The sequence below is a fragment of the Choloepus didactylus genome, chromosome 3, assembly GCF_015220235.1.
Source record: "Choloepus didactylus isolate mChoDid1 chromosome 3, mChoDid1.pri, whole genome shotgun sequence".
Taxonomy (NCBI): Eukaryota; Metazoa; Chordata; class Mammalia; order Pilosa; family Megalonychidae; genus Choloepus; species Choloepus didactylus.
In genome coordinates this window covers 168,257,872-168,281,663 of record NC_051309.1, presented here as the reverse complement: position 1 = coordinate 168,281,663, position 23,792 = coordinate 168,257,872, and the positions used below count along the sequence as shown (strand labels likewise).

Sequence of the window (23,792 nt, the reverse complement as noted above, 5' to 3'; positions counted from 1 at the left end):
AGGGAGAGCTTAAATTTTTCACAGACAAAGAAATGCTGAGAGAATTTGCTAACAAGAGACCTGCCCTACTGGAGATACTAAAGGGAGCCCTACAGACAGAGAAACAAAGACAGGACAGAGAGACTTGGAGAAAGGTTCAGTACTAAAGAGATTCGGTATGGGTACAATAAAGGATATTAATAGAGAGAGGGAAAAATATGGCAAACATAATCCAAAGGATAAGATGGCCGATTCAAGAAATGCCTTCACGGTTTTAACGTTGAATGTAAATGGATTAAACTCCCCAATTAAAAGATATAGATTCGCAGAATGGATCAAAAAAAATGAACCATCAATATGTTGCATACAAGAGACTCATCTTAGACACAGGGACACAAAGAAACTGAAAGTGAAAGGATGGAAAAAAATATTTCATGCAAGCTACAGCCAAAAGAAAGCAGGTGTAGCAATATTAATCTCAGATAAAATAGACTTCAAATGCAGGGATGTTTTGAGAGACAAAGAAGGCCACTACATACTAATAAAAGGGGCAATTCAGCAAGAAGAAATAACAATCGTAAATGTCTATGCACCCAATCAAGGTGCCACAAAATACATGAGAGAAACATTGGCAAAACTAAAGGAAGCAATCGATGTTTCCACAATAATTGTGGGAGACTTCAACACATCACTCTCTCCTATAGATAGATCAACCAGACAGAAGACCAATAAGGAAATTGAAAACCTAAACAATCTGATAAATGAATTAGATTTAACAGACATCTACAGGACATTACATCCCAAATCACCAGGATACACATACTTTTCTAGTGCTCACGGAACTTTCTCCAGAATAGATCATATGCTGGGACATAAAACAAGCCTCAATAAATTTAAAAAGATTGAAATTATTCAAAGCACATTCTCTGACCACAATGGAATACAATTAGAAGTCAATAACCATCAGAGACTTAGAAAATTCACAAATACCTGGAGGTTAAACAACACACTCCTAAACAATCAGTGGGTTAAAGAAGAAATAGCAAGAGAAATTGCTAAATATATAGAGACGAATGAAAATGAGAACACAACATACCAAAACCTATGGGATGCAGCAAAAGCAGTGCTAAGGGGGAAATTTATAGCACTAAACGCATATATTAAAAAGGAAGAAAGAGCCAAAATCAAAGAACTAATGGATCAACTGAAGAAGCTAGAAAATGAACAGCAAACCAATCCTAAACCAAGTACAAGAAAAGAAATAACAAGGATTAAAGCAGAAATAAATGACATAGAGAACAAAAAAACAATAGAAAGGATAAATATCACCAAAAGTTGGTTCTTTGAGAAGATCAACAAGATTGACAAGCCCCTAGCTAGACTGACAAAATCAAAAAGAGAGAAGACCCATATAAACAAAATAATGAATGAAAAAGGTGACATAACTGCAGATCCTGAAGAAATTAAAAAAATTATAAGAGGATATTATGAACAACTGTATGGCAACAAACTGGATGATGTAGAAGAAATGGACAATTTCCTGGAAACATATGAACAACCTAGACTGACCAGAGAAGAAATAGAAGACCTCAACCAACCCATCACAAGCAAAGAGATCCAATCAGTCATCAAAAATCTTCCCACAAATAAATGCCCAGGGCCAGATGGCTTCACAGGGGAATTCTACCAAACTTTCCAGAAAGAACTGACACCAATCTTACTCAAACTCTTTCAAAACATTGAAAAAAATGGAACACTACCTAACTCATTTTATGAAGCTAACATCAATCTAATACCAAAACCAGGCAAAGATGCTACAAAAAAGGAAAACTACCGGCCAATCTCCCTAATGAATATAGATGCAAAAATCCTCAACAAAATACTTGCAAATCGAATCCAAAGACACATTAAAAAAATCATACACCATGACCAAGTGGGGTTCATTCCAGGCATGCAAGGATGGTTCAACATAAGAAAAACAATCAATGTATTACAACACATTAAAAACTCGAAAGGGAAAAATCAATTGATCATCTCAATAGATGCTGAAAAAGCATTTGACAAAATCCAACATCCCTTTTTGATAAAAACACTTCAAAAGGTAGGAATTGAAGGAAACTTCCTCAACATGATAAAGAGCATATATGAAAAACCCACAGCCAGCATAGTACTCAATGGTGAGAGACTGAAAGCCTTCCCTCTAAGATCAGGAACAAGACAAGGATGCCCGCTGTCACCACTGTTATTCAACATTGTGCTGGAAGTGCTAGCCAGGGCAATCCGGCAAGACAAAGAAATAAAAGGCATCCAAATTGGAAAAGAAGAAGTAAAACTGTCATTGTTTGCAGATGATATGATCTTATATCTAGAAAACCCTGAGAAATCAACGATACACCTACTAGAGCTAATAAACAAATTTAGCAAAGTAGCGGGATACAAGATTAATGCACATAAGTCAGTAATGTTTCTATATGCTAGAAATGAACAAACTGAAGAGACACTCAAGAAAAAGATACCATTTTCAATAGCAACTAAAAAAATCAAGTACCTAGGAATCAACTTAACCAAAGATGTAAAAGACCTATACAAAGAAAACTACATAACTCTACTAAAAGAAATAGAAGGGGACCTTAAAAGATGGAAAAATATTCCATGTTCATGGATAGGAAGGCTAAATGTCATTAAGATGTCAATTCTACCCAAACTCATCTACAGATTCAATGCAATCCCAATCAAAATTCCAACAACCTACTTTGCAGACTTGGAAAAGCTAGTTATCAAATTTATTTGGAAAGGGAAGATGCCTCGAATTGCTAAAGACACTCTAAAAAAGAAAAACGAAGTGGGAGGACTTACACTCCCTGACTTTGAAGCTTATTATAAAGCCACAGTTGCCAAGACAGCATGGTACTGGCACAAAGATAGACATATAGATCAATGGAATCGAATTGAGAATTCAGAGATAGACCCTCAGATCTATGGCCGACTGATCTTTGATAAGGCCCCCAAAGTCACCGAACTGAGCCATAATGGTCTTTTCAACAAATGGGGCTGGGAGAGTTGGATATCCATATCCAAAAGAATGAAAGAGGACCCCTACCTCACCCCCTACACAAAAATTAACTCAAAATGGACCAAAGATCTCAATATAAAAGAAAGTACCATAAAACTCCTAGAAGATAATGTAGGAAAACATCTTCAAGACCTTGTATTAGGAGGCCACTTCCTAGACTTTACACCCAAAGCACAAGCAACAAAAGAGAAAATAGATAAATGGGAACTCCTCAAGCTTAGAAGTTTCTGCACCTCAAAGGAATTTCTCAAAAAGGTAAAGAGGCAGCCAACTCAATGGGAAAAAATTTTTGGAAACCATGTATCTGACAAAAGACTGATATCTTGCATATACAAAGAAATCCTACAACTCAATGACAATAGTACAGACAGCCCAATTATAAAATGGGCAAAAGATATGAAAAGACAGTTCTCTGAAGAGGAAATACAAATGGCCAAGAAACACATGAAAAAATGTTCAGCTTCACTAGCTATTAGAGAGATGCAAATTAAGACCACAATGAGATACCATCTAACACCGGTTAGAATGGCTGCCATTAAACAAACAGGAAACTACAAATGCTGGAGGGGATGTGGAGAAATTGGAACTCTTATTCATTGTTGGTGGGACTGTATAATGGTTCAGCCACTCTGGAAGTCAGTCTGGCAGTTCCTTAGAAAACTAGATATAGAGCTACCATTCGATCCAGCGATTGCACTTCTCGGTATATACCCGGAAGATCGGAAAGCAGTGACACGAACAGATGTCTGCACGCCAATGTTCATAGCAGCATTATTCACAATTGCCAAGAGATGGAAACAACCCAAATGTCCTTCAACAGATGAGTGGATAAATAAAATGTGGTATATACACACGATGGAATACTACGCGGCAGTAAGAAGGAACGATCTGGTGAAACATATGACAACATGGATGAACCTTGAAGACATAATGCTGAGCGAAATAAGCCAGGCACAAAAAGAGAAATATTATATGCTACCACTAATGTGAACTTTGAAAAATGTAAAACAAATGGTTTATAATGTAGAATGTAGGGGAACTAGCAATTAAGGAAGGGGGAACAATAATCCAAGAAGAACAGATAAGCTATTTAATGTTCTGGGGATGCCGAGAAATGACTATGGTCTGTTAATTTCTGATGGATGTAGTAGGAACAAGTTCACTGAAATGTTGCTATATTATGTAACTTTCTTGGGGTAAAGTAGGAACATGTTGGAAGTTAAGCAGTTATCTTAGGTTAGTTGTCTTTTTCTTACTCCCTTGCTATGGTCTCTTTGAAATGTTCTTTTATTGTATGTTTGTTTTCTTTTTAACTTTTTTTTTCATACAGTTGAAAAAGCGATAATTTATAATTATGACAAAAAATAAAATCAACGATACAATAAAATTGCTACCAAAAATAACATGGGCATAGAATTTCACTTCTGTTTTAGACAACAGAATTGATAATTAAGCAAGAAAATGCAATCTGGATTATAAAATTCTTGCTTTAATAAAAATTCCATAAACAGTGAAAATAAAATTAAAATTAAATGATTGAGATTAATTAAAAAAACTCTAATAGTGATTTTCATTAGAGATGCTAAGTGGAATTATTATTCAATATGGAATAAGTCTGCTTTCCATAATGCCTGCACTACCTACCAAGTGAAATTTGAGAATTAGTTTTTTAATTTTAATGAAATCAAGATACACAACAGGAAAATATGCTGGAATTTAAATTATCAATGCATGACAAGTAAATTTTGTTAACATACCGAGGAGGTGGTGATATCCTCAAAGCAAAAGCTATCAGCAGAATCTCAATTTCATGTCAAACAGAAGATTTCTACTAGTGTTTTAGTCCAATTTAATTCGCTGTTTACTGGCACCATTCTCTAAGAAAAGCACCAATTGTTAATAAATATATTCTGAGAAATTACTTCAAAAAGGATTGTTCAGTAATTAAGATACAAGAAAGAGACTAAGGGGAAAAAAGACAAGTAGGAGAGTTGAAAATAAGAATATGATAAATGTAAAAGATCAGAGATGGGAACTTTACCTACTTTCCAAGAAACTGGAATCCTTAGATGTGTTATTTTAAGTTTCCTGTAATTATTTTAAGAATAGGAGCCAAAATGAAGCTACACTAGGTAAAAATTCCACTGCTAGGATTCTAATTTTCATTAATTTCATTAAAATATAAGATTCTAGATGTTTGATCTGTTTTATAAATGTATGAGGAAAAGTTTTCAAAATCCCTTAAAACTAATTCTATGAGCATACTCTGTATATCTGAAGACGATTCTACTAGTCTTCAGTATGAAGAATTCCATATAAATTTAAAAATAAGTAATATGAAATATGTAAAACATTTCTAGGAAAAACTGTTTTACAGACCCTCAAATAGATGTCATACTGTTATTTCTTCTTTTGAAGACAAAAAATAAATGCATGTACTGGATTCCAGTGTATTCCAGATAAGCCTACTACTATATTAGCATCCTGAATTTTCACGTTTTTCTCCTGCCTCTAGAAAACTAAGCTGAAAGAACACCATCTTCTCAGTCTATACCTGTGTAGAAGAATGAGGAAATGCAAAGCTAACATAAACTAAGTTTAGAAATAACATATAATGAGCTATTGCCAATTATTTCCTATTTGTGAGACCTTAACCAAATGTTACAGATTGTACTAAATATAACTATGTAAAAGTTTTAAAGTAACATAATGGCCAATAAAATTATAAAATTGAAAAATAATATGATCAATTATATTCTATATTTTATTGCTATAGATAAAAACATAAAGGTTATATCAGATGATTTAAAAACAAATACAACCTTAACCTCTTATTCTACCATGATCCAAATTAAATTACATATATTACAATAATCTATATGTCTCAGTCTGTACTTCAAGCATTTTCACTATTTGAAACACCCATCTCATCAGTTTTTTCAAAATTGTATACTGATAATTCCGACTTCGGTGAAATATTATATCATCCAATTAACCGTCATTCATACTTGAATTGTTCCTATGTCTGTACCTGCCAACTCTACATCTCAGATATTTCTTTTTCAATTATTTCCTCTTTAGGTCCTTTCTCATTCTGCTCAAAGCACAGTCAAAATTTATCTTTCTCAGGAATCTTTATCTTTTAACTTAACAGCATGTAGAATACTTTCAATTATATGAAAAACACTACATGCTGAGTATGTAAGAAGGACACAGTACTGACCTATGTAGTGCAGGACCTAACAAAACAGACATGTACAAAATCCCTTGGCTTTATAATCTTGATGGATCAAAAAATATGTTAACGGTAACTGAAGAGTACTATGAAAAGTACTGAGTAATAGTATACATTACTGAATAATATTATATAGAAAAAGTCATTTTGAGTTACTGTGCCCAAGAAAACCTTAATGCAAGAGTTAAGCAGATAAGGATATATACAAAGTAAGTGGAAGACTATTCTGATGAAAGCAAAGTACTAGGAAAGGCCAAGAAGTACCAAGGAGCATGGCATGTTCAGATGATCAAAGCAAGACGTAAGTGTCCATGGTGGGGTAAGGTAAGGCCAAAAATAGAGCAGTCTAAACAAGAGAATGAGTTGGGGGACTTGGTTATACTACAATAGCAAGCCATTGTAGGTTCCTGAGCAAGGAAACAGTGAAAAAGCATAGAAAGACATGTTGAAAGTGATAAACTACATTGCTAAACTATGCATTGAGATGTTTTGTGCATAAGAGAGCAAAATGAGAGTACCAGACAACTGCAAGCCAGGAAATATATATAAACAGACTTTGCCTGTTTGAAATTCTGTCAAGGAACTGGATGGGGTGGGGGGGGGAATATCACCTGCAATGCTTAACCTAGAGTACATTTAAAAATCCCAAAGCTACCTTATAAACAAGATATGTTCACAAGATTTTTCTAACTTCGAATGGTTCATTTAGGATTCAGCCAGATGTCTCAGGTCCACAATACCCTGAAGTGATCTGATGAACTGCTTTTAAATCCTAAATTGTCTCTGAAAAGGAAATAAGGCACAGGAAAAAAAACCCACTTTGTTATATTTTAATTGTTAGAATAACTTGCCAGTAATATTCTGGAAGTCCACAGTTACCAAATGTTAAACATTAAACAAAGGTCAGATTTTCACTGGAATCATGAGAAGTTACAAAGAGAAGCAGTAAGAGTACAGGCTTCCAACTCTTAGCTTACTGTGGTGTCTTGGACAAATAATATAAGCCTGCAGAAGCCTCAGTTTCTTCACAGGTAAATACACTTCTTAAAAGGAGACATTACAGTAATACCTACCTATAAGAATTATGAGGATAATGCACTGTATGAAGGCATTTAGCACAGAACCTAACATATAATAAATGCCCAGAGAATCTTTATTATTACCAATTTTTATTATTACTTGATTGGAAACCCTGGTGTCTGGGATTTGTTTTCTGAATTAAAATTATTCTCTAACCCTAAAATAGTGCTTAGTATACAAAAGACATATTCTGGGCCTTTTACATTTTAACTCATTTAATAAACATAATTACCCTATGAGATAAATACTATTATCATTTCTATTTTACAGATGAGAAAACTGAAGCATAGGGAGATTAATACCTTTCCCAAGATCAGGTATCTAGAAAGTAATGAAACTGGATTTGAACCCAAGAAATGCAGCTCTGAATGCCACACTTTTATTTCATGCTGCTAATATGCTTTACTAAATTTAAAGTACCAAATGTCCTTTGTTACAATTCTTTCTAAAATGCTGTTATTTCATTTCCTTATCCTCTCATCCCAGATTAGGTCAGGTCACCCAAATATACATTCTCATAAAACCCTATACTTCTTCAGAGTATTTATCAGAACTGTAACTGAATTAACTGTGTCTCCCTTAATAGAATGCAAGCTCTATGAAGGCAGCCACTGCTTCTAATTCACTATAGTGATCCTCAGGACTTCATATACAAAGTTCAGTATTCAATTGTTGAATGAACACATTTTATTAAGTAACAGCCAGCCAGCCACCAGTTAATAAAATGAAAATGAGAATGGAAAGCCTGAAGTAGTGAATAACAATAAACAAAGAGGAAGGATGCCAAAGACAAACTTCCATAAATCACAGTTTGCAAAAGGCAAATTTTCTAGAGGGCTTCAAAATGGTAAGGATATACTTCTACAAGCAATGTTAGGGAAGATAAATTTGCATTACAATAATCTAAATAAAGAATCTTTCCTTCTGCCATATATTTATTTAACAAATAATAATTAAAATAAACGGTAAAAAGTTTCTTCTTTTTGTTTTTAACTGAGGGAGACAATTTTTAGTAGTTTTAAGGTTTAAATCATAATCTCCCTTCTTGAAACTTTTTTCTATTAGACTTAATTCTACCTTCTAGAGGCTTACAAATAAATAATTGAAGTCTTTCTTTGATGTGTCATCTCTTCAAATATTTGATAACAGCAATCATATTCACTCTAAAATATTCTCATTTACAGAGTAAACAGTTCCAATACCTCAGTTGTTCGCTATCCTATTTCATGATAATTTCCAGGCATTCCTAGTTGTCAAGGTTCCATTAAACCACGGGGCTCTGAAGTGAAAAGTCTAAGCAAAATAAAATTATTTGGTCTAGAGATTATATAACTTTCCTATTTTGCCTAGAATTATATTAATTTGGGAGTCTCTAGATTAGAATGACTCTTATTTTGTTTTTGACAAAATAATACAAGTTCTTACTCTTGGCTGGCCAGGTGACTTTCATTTTTTGCCAGCTTATTTATTTAATTGTAAAGTATTTTATTCAAACGGGAATGTATAAAATATAGATATACAGCTTACATAATTTAAAAAACATGTACTCACCACCCAGGTTTAGAAACAGAAAATTATCAAATACCTTAGAAATCCCTTTTCTATCCTTTCCAATTTCTCCCTCTAATCCTTAAAGTAACCACAATCCTAACTTTTAAGTGTTAATCATTCCCTTGCTTTTCCTTACGGTTTTACCACATATACAAACATCCCGAAACAATATGTAGTTTGATTTTACTTGGCTTTATTTTCCTACTCAAAACTTCCCATTGCCTCAATTCTTTCTATTTAACATATTTTTGATATGTCACTTCAAATCTTTGGTGGAATGTGGCACGGATGAATGTGAATAACCCATCCATTACCAGTAAAAAAGGACAGAAAAAAATGGAGGTAAGATTAATATCTACTTAGGTCAGTGCAGTGCATCAATATGAGACAATGCCACCTCTCCTCAATTAAGTAATTTCGCTGAGAGGAAGCTGAACATCTTTCCGTCTTTTACTACATTGGGTTTTATAATAGGGCTTTTGAATTTGTGTAAATTCCCTGAATTTACATATTTAAGAGCATATATATATATATATATTTATATATACATATCCCCCTGAATTTATATATTTAAGAGCATACTAAGATAAATATAAATTTTATCTAAATATAAATATTTGGGAGTTGACTAGAAATTTTTATTGTCATAAAAAAACACAATATAGCATATCAGATTGAAAGAATTAAAACTCTTCATTTTAAATAAATAAATCAGAGAAAGAGTGAGAATAAAATCCAGAGAAATGAGTTTCTTAAAAAATATGCTAGTGTACAAATGAGATAACAAAAAGCACTGAAGAGTCAAAGACTTCGTGCATGTATTTCAATGAGACAACTCAAAAATCTTAAGTCCACGAACTCCACATAGGGAAAAAAAAATAAGAAAGAAAACGGCAAAACAATCCTGGCTATCTCGTCAATGTTTATAATCTCCCTCACAATCTAAGAATGTTTGCAAAGGGTTTTATAACTGAGTAATCATATTTTTGCTTAGTATTTCCACTTTCCTTCTAACTCTCAAGAGAAAATAATTTTCCAAAAATCTGGTATCATCACTATTTCTACACTTGGAATCTCTTAATTTCATACCAAGGTATATGTGGTATCTCATATAGACATAAATAATATACATAGGTGAGTCTCATTTAAATGAATAAACATCTACCTGTCTGAATGTATTTATTTATTTATTGTGCTTGGTAAAAATTATAACCTATAGTATAGAACAAAATTTTAAACTTGTCTTCCAAAGATTTAAAATGGCTCACTGGGAACCTTATAAATTCCGTGCCCCAAAGAATCCAATATTCTCATAATTCCGTAACTACAGATTTGATCATAATTGGGTCACACCCAGGAGAGTGAATCTCCCTGGCAACGTGGAATATGACTCCAGGGGAGGAATCTAGACCCAGCATTGTGGGATGGAGAACATCTTCTTGACCAAAAGGGGGACGTGAAGGGAAATGAAATAAGCTTCAGTGGCAGAGAGATTCCAAGGAGAGCCAAGAGGTCACTCTGGTGGGCACTCTTATGCACAATATAGACAATCCTTTTTAGGTTCTAATGAATTGGAATAGCTAGCAGTGGGTACCTGAAACTATCAAACTACAACCCAGGACCCATGAATCTTGAAGACGATTTTATATAGATATGGCTTATGAGGGGTGACAATGTAATTGGGAAAGCTGTGTGGACCACAGTCCCCTTTGTCTAGTTTATGGATGGATGAGTAGAAAAATGGGGGAAGAAAAAAAAAAAAAAAGGGCACCCAGTGTTCTTTTCTGCTTTAATTGTTCTTTTTCACTTTAATTTTTATTCTTATTGTTCTTGTCTGTATGGTGGTGAAAATGCCAAAGATTAATTTTGGTGATGAACACACAACTATATAATGGTACTGTAAACAACTGAATGTATGCTTTGTTTGTATGACTGCATGGTATGTGAATATATCTCAATAAAATGAATTAAAAAAAAAGAAAAAAAAAAGTCAACAGATGTTTACCCCTTAATCTGGCCAGTAAGCAAGTAGACGGGAACATGTATCGCTGAAACAAAGTTAACAAGAAAAAAAGTTAAAGGGCTTGCAGTTTTACAATCCACACACAAAACAGGACTACAAGAAAAATAAAGGTAAAAAGAAAAGGATCTCTAGTAATAACACCCCTAGAAAACAATGAAAGAAAAACAGAATATGTAAAATAAAAAGTGAAGTAAAGATCAACATAGATATCTATTCTATAAAAGAAGCTGGATTTTTCGCACAGTTTACATTTTTTATTTATTCAAATTTAATTTTTACATTTCAATCTCTTGAATTAATTTGTGTATAAAAATCAAGTTATACTATTTAAACACTTGTAACAGAAGAGTAGATTTAGAGCACACTCACCAAATTATCAGGCAATGCAATTATAACAGATTGAAGTGTTCTAATAATTGCACTCCTATGTACTTTTATACACTTTTTAACCTAAAGTTATAGAGAGGATTGTAGTAGAAATAAATAATTATATTACCAGTGTGATATAAATATATTTAATGAATCAAAACAATGCAGGAATGTATATAGTTAAAAAAATCATTTTCTTAAAACACGAACTATTGTGTGTATAAAACTCCATATATAGACCATATTTATAGTTCAAATGTGACTTACCCTGAGGCACAGGGTAAGCTCACATGTAATTAATATATCCTTAACCAAATACTATCAGTTTAAAGATTAAGAAAATCAAACTACTCATTAATGCTCTGGTAATTTAAAGTCTCTAATTAGTTGGAGAAAGGAAGGTTTTTTATTTTGTTTTCTTTTGTTTTGAATCTCCAGAGGGAAGTGCACCATTCTTGGTAGTACTGTACTGCCAACTCTTGGATAGGGAACGCATTGCTCTAGAACATTAACTAATAAAAGTAGATACTATATCTGATCTTAACCAAAAGCCTGGAAGCAACTGACACTGAGTAATTTTAAAGTGATTAAAAGCACAAATGGTCTCTTCAATAAATTCATCATTGTGAAACCATTATTCCAAAACATCTGCTATCTCCATTCTCTACTCCATTCACTAAAGTATACTGTTATAGCTTAAACAATTATTGTCTACTGAATATAAAATAGGAAGCTAAAATAATGTTCTGAAAACTAAGTGCAGATCCTCACATAGATGTTCTTATTCTAAAACCAGAAAAATAAGTAAGCCATAGGTAGAGAAAATCAATATAACCTGAAATTGCTCTTTTAAAACCATATAATATATTTCAGTGAGACCATGTTGCAAAATCATGAATTGATGCTGACATCTAAGAATGGAACATAAACGCAAAATCTGTTGTGGCATTTGATGTAAGAGGGAAAACTTGAAAAACTTTTTAAAAATATGAATGAAATGACAAAATTAGACCTTAAATTTATTAATAAAACAGTAGCTGCTGTTAAAGCTAGTGTATTAGAACAAGTACTTCAGAAATGCATTAACCAAAGATACTAAGAAATTACAGGATAAAGGATCAAGCATGATTAAAAATGTTAACAAAGTAAATGAAATAACAATAATCATAATATTAACTAGTTAATAAATGTACCTATGGAACAAATACTGTGTATATGATATGTTTTTAATACACAGCATTATTTTCCTAGATTGTCTGCTACAAAAAGAAAACTAGTTTCCAAACTTTTAAATAATGAACTCGCTTTATAGAATCTTGCTTTCGACTATGATTAATTGGCAAATTCAGGAAAGAAAATACCAAAAGCAATTATTTTTCATCATGCAAACCCAACAGTTGATCGATTTCCTGAATCTTTATTTTTTATTCAGTTGTTCTGCTGTGAAGCAGACAGACACAAGTTTTGAATTTTATAAAGGAAAGGATATTAAACTGATAGTTTATTCTTCCAAAAGCAGCTCAATTTTAAATTATTTGAACTGAAATATGTATTTGGGCAGAAAAAAATCTAAAGTATTATTTTTGATCCTTCATAAGATTTTTGACCAAATTTTAAACAAAATCATAATTACTTTAGACAAAAGGGTCCTCAGATCAAACCAAGTATTTTAGAGGTGAAGGCAATGAAGTCCACAAAGATTAAATGATTCATTTGCCATTCCAAAGTCACAGTTTGTTGGTGGCTGATTCTTGTACTTTTACTCTAGTACTTAATTACTCTATAAAGCTGCTTATCTCACAGTACTAACTCCATAATAATTATAGTCTGTTAAAATAGGTGTTAGATGAGAATTAAGAACAATATGAAATGATGGTTCAAAGACTTCAGAAAAAAAATAAATTTCAAGAGGAATAGAAATACATTTTCATAAGCACTGGGCCCTCTCAAAGGGTCAAAGACACATAGTTGAGTTAATGGAATTTTCATCTCCCCATTTGGTTATACAAAAACAAAAAATAATGTAAAATGTGGATGCTGATGCCTACTTCTTTTTTTAAGTGAAATTTTAAAGCAACTTCAGCAAATTATTTTTGTTCTTTAAAACATCAATTTGAAATAGTATCATCAGAGATCTGTAATTAAAACTAGAAATAAAAGAATAACTTTCTAAAAGTATTATTTTTAGTCTAATTATTTATAATAAAAATTTCCTTTATAATATGGCATAACCATTATATTATTTTTAGCTTAAATGTCCCCTAAAATCATTTCTTAAATTTTAACTTTTTTACTTTTGCATTTCTGCCCATCAATCTGGAAATGATGGATCATGAAAGACAGAAAAAAGCACCAATTATTTTTCAGATTAAAACCTCTCACATTAGCATAACTTTTCTGGGCTAAGTCTTCTATTTCCTACCTTTTTAACAAAGTTATGAGTGAAAACAGAAATCAAAACCTAATTTAAATAATGTTAAGGTGATAGCAAACATAATGCCTTTCATGCTTAGTGTATACATACATTTTACCACTCTACCAGAGAAAATGAAAGATTGTAATCATGACATCACAAAGCCAAATATGAGAAACAGTATACAAGTCAGCTGCAAAATGAATATTGAAAAAGAAAAGTACACAAGATATTAAAAAGATGAATATTTATACATACTATAGCTCACACAAATCAGGATGGATTCATCATGAAAAAAATTACTTGCTCAGAGGAAAAGCAAGTACATCTACAACAAACGTGCTAAAAAACGGTTGCAAAGTCTTAAAAAATAGAACCAATGAAATTTGAAATAACTAATGTACACATGTTCAGTTTCTCCAATTCTTCTTGAAATCTGAGGTCACCACAGCAAACACTATAGAGAACTGTTTGCCACTAACCCACCACCATCCCGTTTCTAATATGAATTTGCTCATGTGCTCCTCTCCGCCCACAAACTCTTCCTCAAGATTTACAACTAAGATGGGGGAGAGGGCCCTTTGTCTCACTCTCCAAATAACCAATGTATAGAGGTTGTGTATCTGCCTTCTTCACTAAACTGTGACTACTTAAGAACAAAAACAATGTTTTCATTATCTTTAGGTCCTGATTGCTTAGGAAAGCACACTTAGCAAATAAGAAGTGTTCAGAAAAGATCTGTTTTCAATTAGATTTCATCTTTCATGACCAGAACAACAGTACACTATTCAGATGAAATTAAATCAAGGACACAATCTAGTTTGTGACACAGAGGTTCCTCATCCTTGCTTTAAAGCTTCCAGTGGTCATTTAGGTAAGGAAAAACCCCTACTGTATAAGTGACTATTACACAAATATAGAAATTAGAAAAGAAATGCTTTGCCTACAATTATTTGTTAATAAGCTAATTTAACAAGGTGAATTATCAACACACACCAAGGCCACCTCCCTCTTTTCCAGTAAGTGTTCTCCAGGATTTCTTTATCTCCTTGATTTTGCTTATTCCACTCCAAGATGACAAAGAATTCTCCAGAGAAAAGCAATGGCAATATTGGAAGACCCAGATTCAAAACACAGGCAAAGTTTTAGGAAAATCAGGATTACTCACACTGATTACTTGCTCTACTACTAAGCAGATACAAAATTATGAAATAGAAAACATATATTTAAAAAGATATACTGAACGCCAAAAATGTCCACATACATCAAACATTTAGTATTGAACCTATCTATCCTAACCCCCAAGTCTGTATTCTATACATGAAATCCTTTGAGTATCCTATTTATTACAGGTCCTTACACATAATCAGCTGAAGACATAATTTTTTTATCCTGCTGGTGGGTGATCAGTTTCCAGTGAGGTAAGAGAGGTTATTCTATGACAGTATGGAGATGAAGACAGTCTTTAATTTTCAAATAAGTTTTAAAAAAAAAATGAAGAGGGTATGGTTTGGGCAGTAACCCCAGCTTTCAGCTTTCATTTCATTAAGAGTATCTGGCTTAAACAAAGTTGACCTAAAGAGGGACAACAAAACATTTTAAAAATTGATTTTAAAGTAAATATAACCCCAAGAATTTTTGGGTTTCTGGTTAAGAGCACTAAGTGTTCATTAAAAGTAAATTCTAGTTTGCAGTACTCATTTAAGGTGCCTTTTATCCTTTAAAAACAATACCAATTTTCCTCATAATACCAATGATGATCATCCGATTAAATAAAGCCAAAATTTTTTTTTCTGTTTTATTTTTCAAACTAGAAAACGAGATGATAATACTGAACCAATATGAATACGAAAATTATACTCTTAAAGAGCTCTGAAATGGAAGGTAAAGGTAAATGTTTATATCACATATGACAGTCAAATGGTAAGACTGGATATTAACATACAAAATAGCATCAAACTGAAAGGGTTAATATAAGGGTATCAAAGCAAATTAAAAAAAAAAAAAAACAACTTACTACACCCAAAGATCTTAAATTTGCAGTTAAATTGACTATCTAGAAAATCAGATCCAAGGTCTTTCAGGAAATAGAGCCAAAAGAATATTTAATATTTAATGAACTCCATTTGAGAGACTATAAGTGTCAGTATCTCAAGATATGAGAAAAATGCCAATCCTTAAATCATGTAAATGTTTAGCAGGATATAAATAACACACCACCTCTGCACCCCTAAGAACTTACATCAACCTTGATCCATCCAATGAAATCCTGCAATCTTTACCTAAAGGAAGCTGCATCTAAAAAGCCACCAAGCCTTGAAATACCAGAAGACTGCAATATATTTAACAGAGGGCAAAAGCAAGTCGGAACATTGCTATAACTATTCAATCTATTAATTTTCCATGTGGCAACAGATAACTTTCTGATTGTCTATAGCTCCTGCGCCCACTTTAATAATCTTCAGAGGCCTGACCTTTGTTTTCCAATCAGTTTCTTAGACTCCTGTCCCTGAATTCCATCTCTCCTCCTCAGTTGCCTAAACGTATTTCTTGTCTCTAACTCAACAACCTTCACTTATATTTCTGGTCAATCAAAATAAGGATTTTTATGTTACTGTCTGGAGACAAGGTCTCAGGCCTTGTGTATATACCCAAACACACTTAGTATTTAGTCTAATATTTTGACTTATATTTTTATTTTGCTTACATCTTATTAGCTCTTCTCTCCGATGGTGAATGGAGACTGAGAAAAGACATAAAAGACAAATCGTTCAAATTTTTTAATTTTAAGAAGTGTTGTTATAAGGTTGATAATATCTGAAACAGAAGACTAAAGCAAACCGCCTGAGCCCTCTAAGGATTTCGTTCATTGAAGCTAATTTTATCCCTCATTAACATAAGCCAGTTGGGAATATTGTACCTGATCTGGGAACTATAGGTCAGTACTAGTTAATTGTGACCCTAGAATTCATGTCAAAAGTATCTTAATAAAGCAGTTATAATCATATGGGCAACCACATCCAAATAGAGACAGACAACATAACTGAGAAGACTATGCCGTAAGAATCTTAGAAGTTTATAAATCTGTAAGGGAAGTGAGTGGGGATACAAATCAAAATGTTTAGCATTACCATGTTAGATCAGATACAAGTATCCTGGGAAAACCTTACTCAGTAACTACTTACCTACATCCCACCCTTCAAAAGAATAAATTGATCTATTTTTCTTTTAAGAACCCTACTTTTAATTAATAGCTATCCAAATAATTCTATCTTTAAACTTAAGTAGTCTTAATCAAAATAAAAGTGAATGTTAAAAAAAAAAAAAAAAGAAAAACAAGGAAAAAAAAAGACGTAGTGCCCCCTTGAGGAGCCTGTGGAGAATGCAGGGGTATTCGCCTACCCCACCTCCATGGTTGCTAACATGACCACAGACATAGGGGACTGGTGGTTTGATGGGTTGAGCCCTCTACCACAGGTTTTACCCTTGGGAAGACGGTTGCTGCGAAGGAGAGGCTAGGCCTCCCTGTGGTTGTGCCTAAGAGCCTCCTCCCGAATGCCTCTTTGTTGCTCAGATGTGGCCCTGTCTCTCTAGCTAAGCCAATTTGAAAGGTGAAATCACTGCCCTCCCCCCTACGTGGGATCAGACACCCAGGGGAGTGAATCTCCCTGGCAACGTGGAATATGACTCCCGGGGAGGAATGCAGACCTGGCATTGTGGGACGGAGAACATCTTCTTGACCAAAAGGGGGATGTGAAAGGAAATGAAATAAGCTTCAGTGGCAGAGAGATTCCAAAAGGAGCCGAGAGGTCACTCTGGTGGGCACTCTTATGCACACTTTAGACAACCCTTTTTAGGTTCTAAAGAATTGGGGTAGCTGGTGGTGGATACCTGAAACTATCAAACTACAACCCAGAACCCATGAATCTCGAAGACAGTTGTATAAAAATGTAGCTTATGAGGGGTGACAATGGGATTGGGAAAGCCATAAGGACCACACTCCACTTTGTCTAGTTTATGGATGGATGAGTAGAAAAATAGGGGAAGGAAACAAACAGACAAAGGTACCCAGTGTTCTTTTTTACTTCAATTGCTCTTTTTCACTCTAATTATTATTCTTGTTATTTTTGTGTGTGTGCTAATGAAGGTGTCAGGGATTGATTTGGGTGATGAATGTACCACTATGTAATGGTACTGTAAACAATCGAAAGTACGATTTGTTTTGTATGACTGCATGGTATGTGAATATATCTCAATAAAATGAAGATTAAAAAAAAAAAAAAAGTGAATGTTTCTATTTTTGCATCAAAGAAATCATACCCAAGAATTTATTGGATAATTGTTAAGTTCTAAATATGTCCAAACTAAAAACTGAGGACACTAATGAAAGTTTCTTTGAAGGCAACTCTACCATCAGTCCTAAAATTCTGACCAGATCTCCAAATAAGAATCTCCTAAAAATATTAATAATATCATGGGAGTGGTTATGATGGATAAGCAATTCTACAAATGTATAAAAATCCCTCTACCTTCTGATATTTTTCCTATTTGACTACCTTCTCTTAATAAATATAAGATATAAGCTTCAGTAATGTGGTTCTGCAACCATATAATAAACCAATTTTAAGGTAAAAGGTTGACAATAATAATCAAGAAACAATTTATAATCCTCAGTGGCTGACCTTTACTTTTTATTGCTGACTTTCAAGAAATCACTACTCTTCAAAAAAATAAGATAAAAGGCACAAAAGTAATCACCAAATGAAATCTATGTCTGCATTTTAAAAAGGGCCAAACTGGTAGAGGACAAAAAAATGCTAACGTAAGAGGCAAAAAGTCAGGAAGTAGGAAAACACAAGTGATACTATATCTCTTCCTTCACAATGCCAAATATTTATTTAGCGTATCTTTATATGTTCCAAAACCTTTCTTAATTATGTCTCAAATGTTTCATTGAGAAAACTTATTTTTGAAAAGCATGAAATTGAAGATGGGAATGGTCATAAATCTCTCTTAATGATGCTTTTTGTCTTTCATGAGTAATAATGTCTAATTTCCAGATTGGTGAGTCTAAGGCTGTGTTTACACTACCTGTCTGAAATCCTGATTTACCCACTCTCCACCCCTGCAAAAAAGATCAATGTGTAGACTTTACCAGTGATGCAGGACACTCTTATGAACTGACTTAAATAACTAATCCTATAACTTATCTGAAACTTTTTATTTCAAATGATGACTAGTCATTTAAACAACAGATTAATGAAACAGCATCATGAACTCAAAATCAAAACTAAATTTTCCCCCAGGTAAGTAATGTTTTAGAAGCTAAATGTAGGAAGATAACACAGGAAGCAGGTTTTAACAAAATTTATCATGAATTCATAAAGTTGAGGTAAATTTTATATTAAATACTCACTGCTAATGTTGAGTTCAAAATAAATGAATTTATAATCTACAATATTTTCTGATATCATATTCTATGACACAATTTCAAGTATTTTTTACTTACCCAAATGAAGCAATGTAAACTGTGCTGCCAGTTCCTTTGCATCTTCTAATGTAGTACAGAGTTTGTCTGGCATGAAGTAACTCTGGGATCCATTTGCAATAGCAGGAATAACTATTTTATATACCAAAAGTACTTTCCCATCTTGACTTGTTGTTGAATATAAATAATATTCTGGTGGTGCCCAATTATTTTTGTTGCAGTAATAATCCAAATGCATTACTGCAGAATTGAAATGATTGGATTTTAAGGAATACATGCTAATTGGAGTAAGCTTTGTTCCGGGGAAAAATGGGTAAGTGCATCTTTCAATTTCAGGAGGACTTGGGCTGTGCTGACCATTGAGACGAGCTGGAAGAGCTGGTGGCTTGCCTAGAGTTTTTGGGTGGTTCTCTTCTTTGTTAGCAAATACAATCAGGTTTTCTGAATTGGGGCTAATCTGACCATTAAGATGCTGTCGCCAAGTGTTTTCTTTATTTACTGGTTTTGCCAGTGTTACCTCAATACTTGCTCCATCAATGCATTTTCCATTCATAACAGACATAGCTGCCACTGCATCTTCTCGGTTGAAAAAGTGAACAAAAGCATAATCTCTGAGTTTCTTTACTCGTTCAACTGCACCAGGTTTGAATTTATTAAATTCTGCTTTAATTGTTTCCTCTGTAGTTGAGATCATTAAATTTCTCACATACAGAACTTTAACTCTCTGCATGGTTTCCTCATCAACCTCTTTCTCTGGGTCAGCCCAATCTACCTGAATGGTGTGGCCCCATAGTTGGAATGTCCCTGTAAAAAAGAATAAACTGACTTGAAGATTATTAAAACAAAGAAGTTAAAAATTTTTAAGTAAAAGTGTTTTCCAAAAAAAGCAGAAACTCAAATAAATATCAATATATTTGCTTAAGCGTTAGCTTCCTACTCACAAAAAAGTTTTCACTAAAGCAAACCTAATCAGAATTTACAGTGGAATTTTTTTAACAGACATTACAAAAAAGAAATCCAAATATAGATCTTTATTAGAAGAATTAGGTATTGCCCTTTGGCTTTTTATAAAACAACTAAGAGCTCATGAAAAGTGCATAAATTCAGTAAATCTGCAAATTATGATTCATTTATATAAACTTTTATAATTTATTTTGCTTCCTTATTCCTATTTAAGTGGCATTATATATTTTGATGATAATACAGTAAATATGGAAAAATAACATTTAAAGGATCAGTTTACCTGGAATTAGTTTTCTCCTAGCCATGGCAGCAGCTCTGTGAGATTCATATTCAACAAATGCAAAACCACGATTTTTGGTCTTATCGGTTGCACTAGGATAAACAATGACATCTACAACTCCTTCTGTAACTTTCTTCATTTCATCCAAAATTTCTTCTTTCTTCTTTTCCTTGGGTATAGCCCCAATAAATAATCTGCAATTATCCAAGCTTACACACACACCAATAAACTTCCCTGGTCGAATCTCATAATTATTAAGAATTCTGATGGCTAACTGGGCTTCTTCTTTTGTGGTGTACATCACAAAAGCGTAACCTCGATTTTCACCACTAAATTCCATCATAAGTCGAAATTCATATATCTTCCCAGCTCTTTCAAATACAGGAACTAACTCATCTTCATACATATCACGAGGTATTTTTCCTACAAAAACTTCACAACCTCTAGGCGGAGGTGGACCTTCCCAACCTGAAAGACAAAATAAATAAATAGATAAAATCTAATAAGATATTTATATTCACTATTTGTTCATTCATTCATTCCACATGTTTGCTGTAAACCTCCTAGTGAGATGCACCCATCAAAATGTTAGGGATACAACAGTGAACAAAATAAAGCCTCTTCCTCTCATAAAGCTTATATTCAATAGAGAAAGGAGAGAATAAACATATAGGTTTATATGTTCATTTTCTAAGAAGAAAAATAAAGCTACATAAGAGGTGATATTTTCAGCAGGATGATCAGGTTCTCTGAGCACATGAGGTTTAAGCTGACACCTGAGTGATATGAGGAATGAACCATAAGAATATTCAAGAAGAAAAACAAGTGTTTTATATGTTAGAGCTCTGAGACCTGTATGGCTAAAACATGCAGTTGAGGGAAGAGAAAAGGCTAGAGATGAGGCCATCAAAGTAGCTGAGACAAAGATTTTATTTCAAGTGTGATAGAAAGTTAATCGGAGAGTTTTAAGCAAAATAAATGTACTAGTTATTGGTACAAAAGGTAAAACATTGCATCTTTTTACCTGTTTGAGAAGAGAAATGCCACTCACCTACACACTGCTTTTATATACCTTCCCAAAGGACCACTCCCTTATGTTAAGAGCTACTGCCCCAATCCTGATATAAATTCTCACAAACCTAACTTCTCTCTCAAGTGCTTCTTAAACCAGGAGAAGCAAAGACAAAAATTAAGGGTTAGACATGTGTAACATATAATCTATGTCTTTTCCCTCATAACAATAAAAATGACTGCTGAGGTCTTACAGAGGTAAAAGGAAAGAGCTACTGTATGGGATGTCTGTGAAGATACACATCTAATCTAAATGATTAAAGATTTAACTTAAAAGAAAATAAATGAATCCACACCTGGCGGAGGACCACCAAATTTCCTTTGCCCATTTTCTTGAACCATGTTGTAACCAGTTTTTTCCATCAAAGCAAGTAATGCTGCTTCATTCTGAGTACCAGTTCGAACTTTACTGCATCCATTTGTTCCATCTATATTTTCTTCATTCATGGTTGCAGTTCCTAAAACAAAGTTTAAAATCAGTATTTATAGCTTTAACATAGAGCACCAGAAATCTCTGAAACACATTTTTGGATTGCAAGAAAACAAGGACAGTTGTGGCTACTGTCCTGTTTGGTGACTATCCTTCACTGTCCCCTTCAGTTTCTGCCCCCAATGCTCCTCTCTATCGTGAAAGCTGGAAATTTAACAGCACTGATTGACTAGGCAGTACATTTAGAAGGCCTAAGCTACAAGTAAGAGAGGCAAAAATGAAAAAAAGAAAGGGATAACAAAGACAAGAGCAGGAAAACAGAAGTAAGTTAAAGGGAGACAAAGAAGAAAAAAGAAAGTAAGAAAACAAGTATACTGTCACCAATGAATATATGGTCACTGCCAATCTATATACTACAAGGTTTAAGCTACTGGATTTTTCTTATTTACCCATGCCAGATAAATGTAATGTAGACTAACGGTAATATTGCTTATGTTGTAAGCAATCCTCAAGAACCCCACCAGTTATCAGAAATTGAACAGGTACTTGGAAAAAGAAAACAGAGTTTTGAATCAGCCCCAGTTCTTATCTACTAGAAGAAGCTAACAGAGAGAGCAGGGATCACAGCCATTTGTCATATGAACAGAAACAAGAGCTACTGTGAAAGTTAAGATACTTTCATCAATAGGCAGGTAAAAGCTAGGGTATAGGAGCTGGTATCTTCACTGACCCCTGCACATAAAAACATATTTTTAATTTTTTAAAATGGACTTAATCACCGTATCTTTTAGGTAAGTCTTTCTAAAGATCAGTGCTGTAATTTATTCTATTTCTTGGTTAATTTTATGTGTCTCTCATTTGGTATTACTAAGAACAAATAACAAAAATTAAAATCCACTTTTGGGTTATAGGGAATGCACCAAGAAAGCTATTTTAGCTTTCAACAGAACTTTGCTAATAATAAATGGAAACCAAGTCACCGTAGCACAGCATTTTAAAAAGTATCAAATTTGACACCATAATTACATGGAACCTTGAATATGGAATGAGATCTTGTTGGTTTGTACAGGTTAGTATGATGCCCTGATACATCCCAGCATAATTTGGGCAGAGAATAAAAAAGTATTTGCAAAGCCCCCTTGAGGGAGTGGGGAAAAATGTGGAAATATTAAGCTTCCCCACCTGGGGAACTCCCAATGTTCTCACAAGCACTGGGGACTACCAATTTAATAGGCCAAGCCCTTGATCTTGGGGCTTATCCTGATGAAACTTATTCCTGAAATGGAGACGCTAAAGCCTACTTACAATTATGCCTAAGAGTCACCCCCAGAGAACCTCTTTGGTTGCTTGGATGTGGCTCTCTCTAAGTCAATTCTGCAGGTAAACTCACTGTCCTCCCCACTACATGGAACATGACTCCCAGCAATAAGCCTGGCCCTGGCATCGTGGGATTGAGAAAGCCTTCTTGGACCAAAAGGGGGAAGAAGACAATGAAACAAAATAAAGTTTCAGTGGCTGAGAGATTTCAAATAGAGTTGAGAGGTCATTCTGGAGGTTATTCTTATGCATTATATAGATATCCCTTTTTAGTGTATTAGAATAGCTAGAAAGAAATATCTGAAACTGTTGAACTGTAATCCAGTAGCCTTGATTCTTGAAGATGATTATGTAACTATATAGCTTTTATGGTGTGACTGTGTAACTGTGAAAACCTGACACTCCCTTTATCCCCTGTATAGAAAGATGAATAAGAAAATAAAGACAAAAAAATAAATAAGTAATAGGGAGGGATACTGCATGTGGGATGCTTTGGGTGTTCTTTTTTATTTTTATTCTT

General features: G+C 33.6%; 1 protein-coding gene across 2 annotated transcripts in view; it reads right to left on the bottom strand.

Moving 5' to 3' along the window:
- Positions 1–21,972, bottom strand: part of RBM46 (RNA binding motif protein 46) — a 44,875-nt gene extending 22,903 nt beyond the window's left edge. For both annotated transcript variants that reach the window (XM_037829092.1, XM_037829093.1), the window contains exons 1-3: positions 21,822–21,972; positions 20,455–20,922; positions 19,233–20,015 (exon numbers count right to left, since the gene is read on the bottom strand). In XM_037829092.1, coding sequence (XP_037685020.1) covers positions 19,233–20,015; positions 20,455–20,922; positions 21,822–21,972 — 1,402 coding nt within the window. The remainder of the gene's footprint in view (positions 1–19,232; positions 20,016–20,454; positions 20,923–21,821) is intronic.
- Between the last annotated feature and the right edge of the window lie 1,820 nt (positions 21,973–23,792).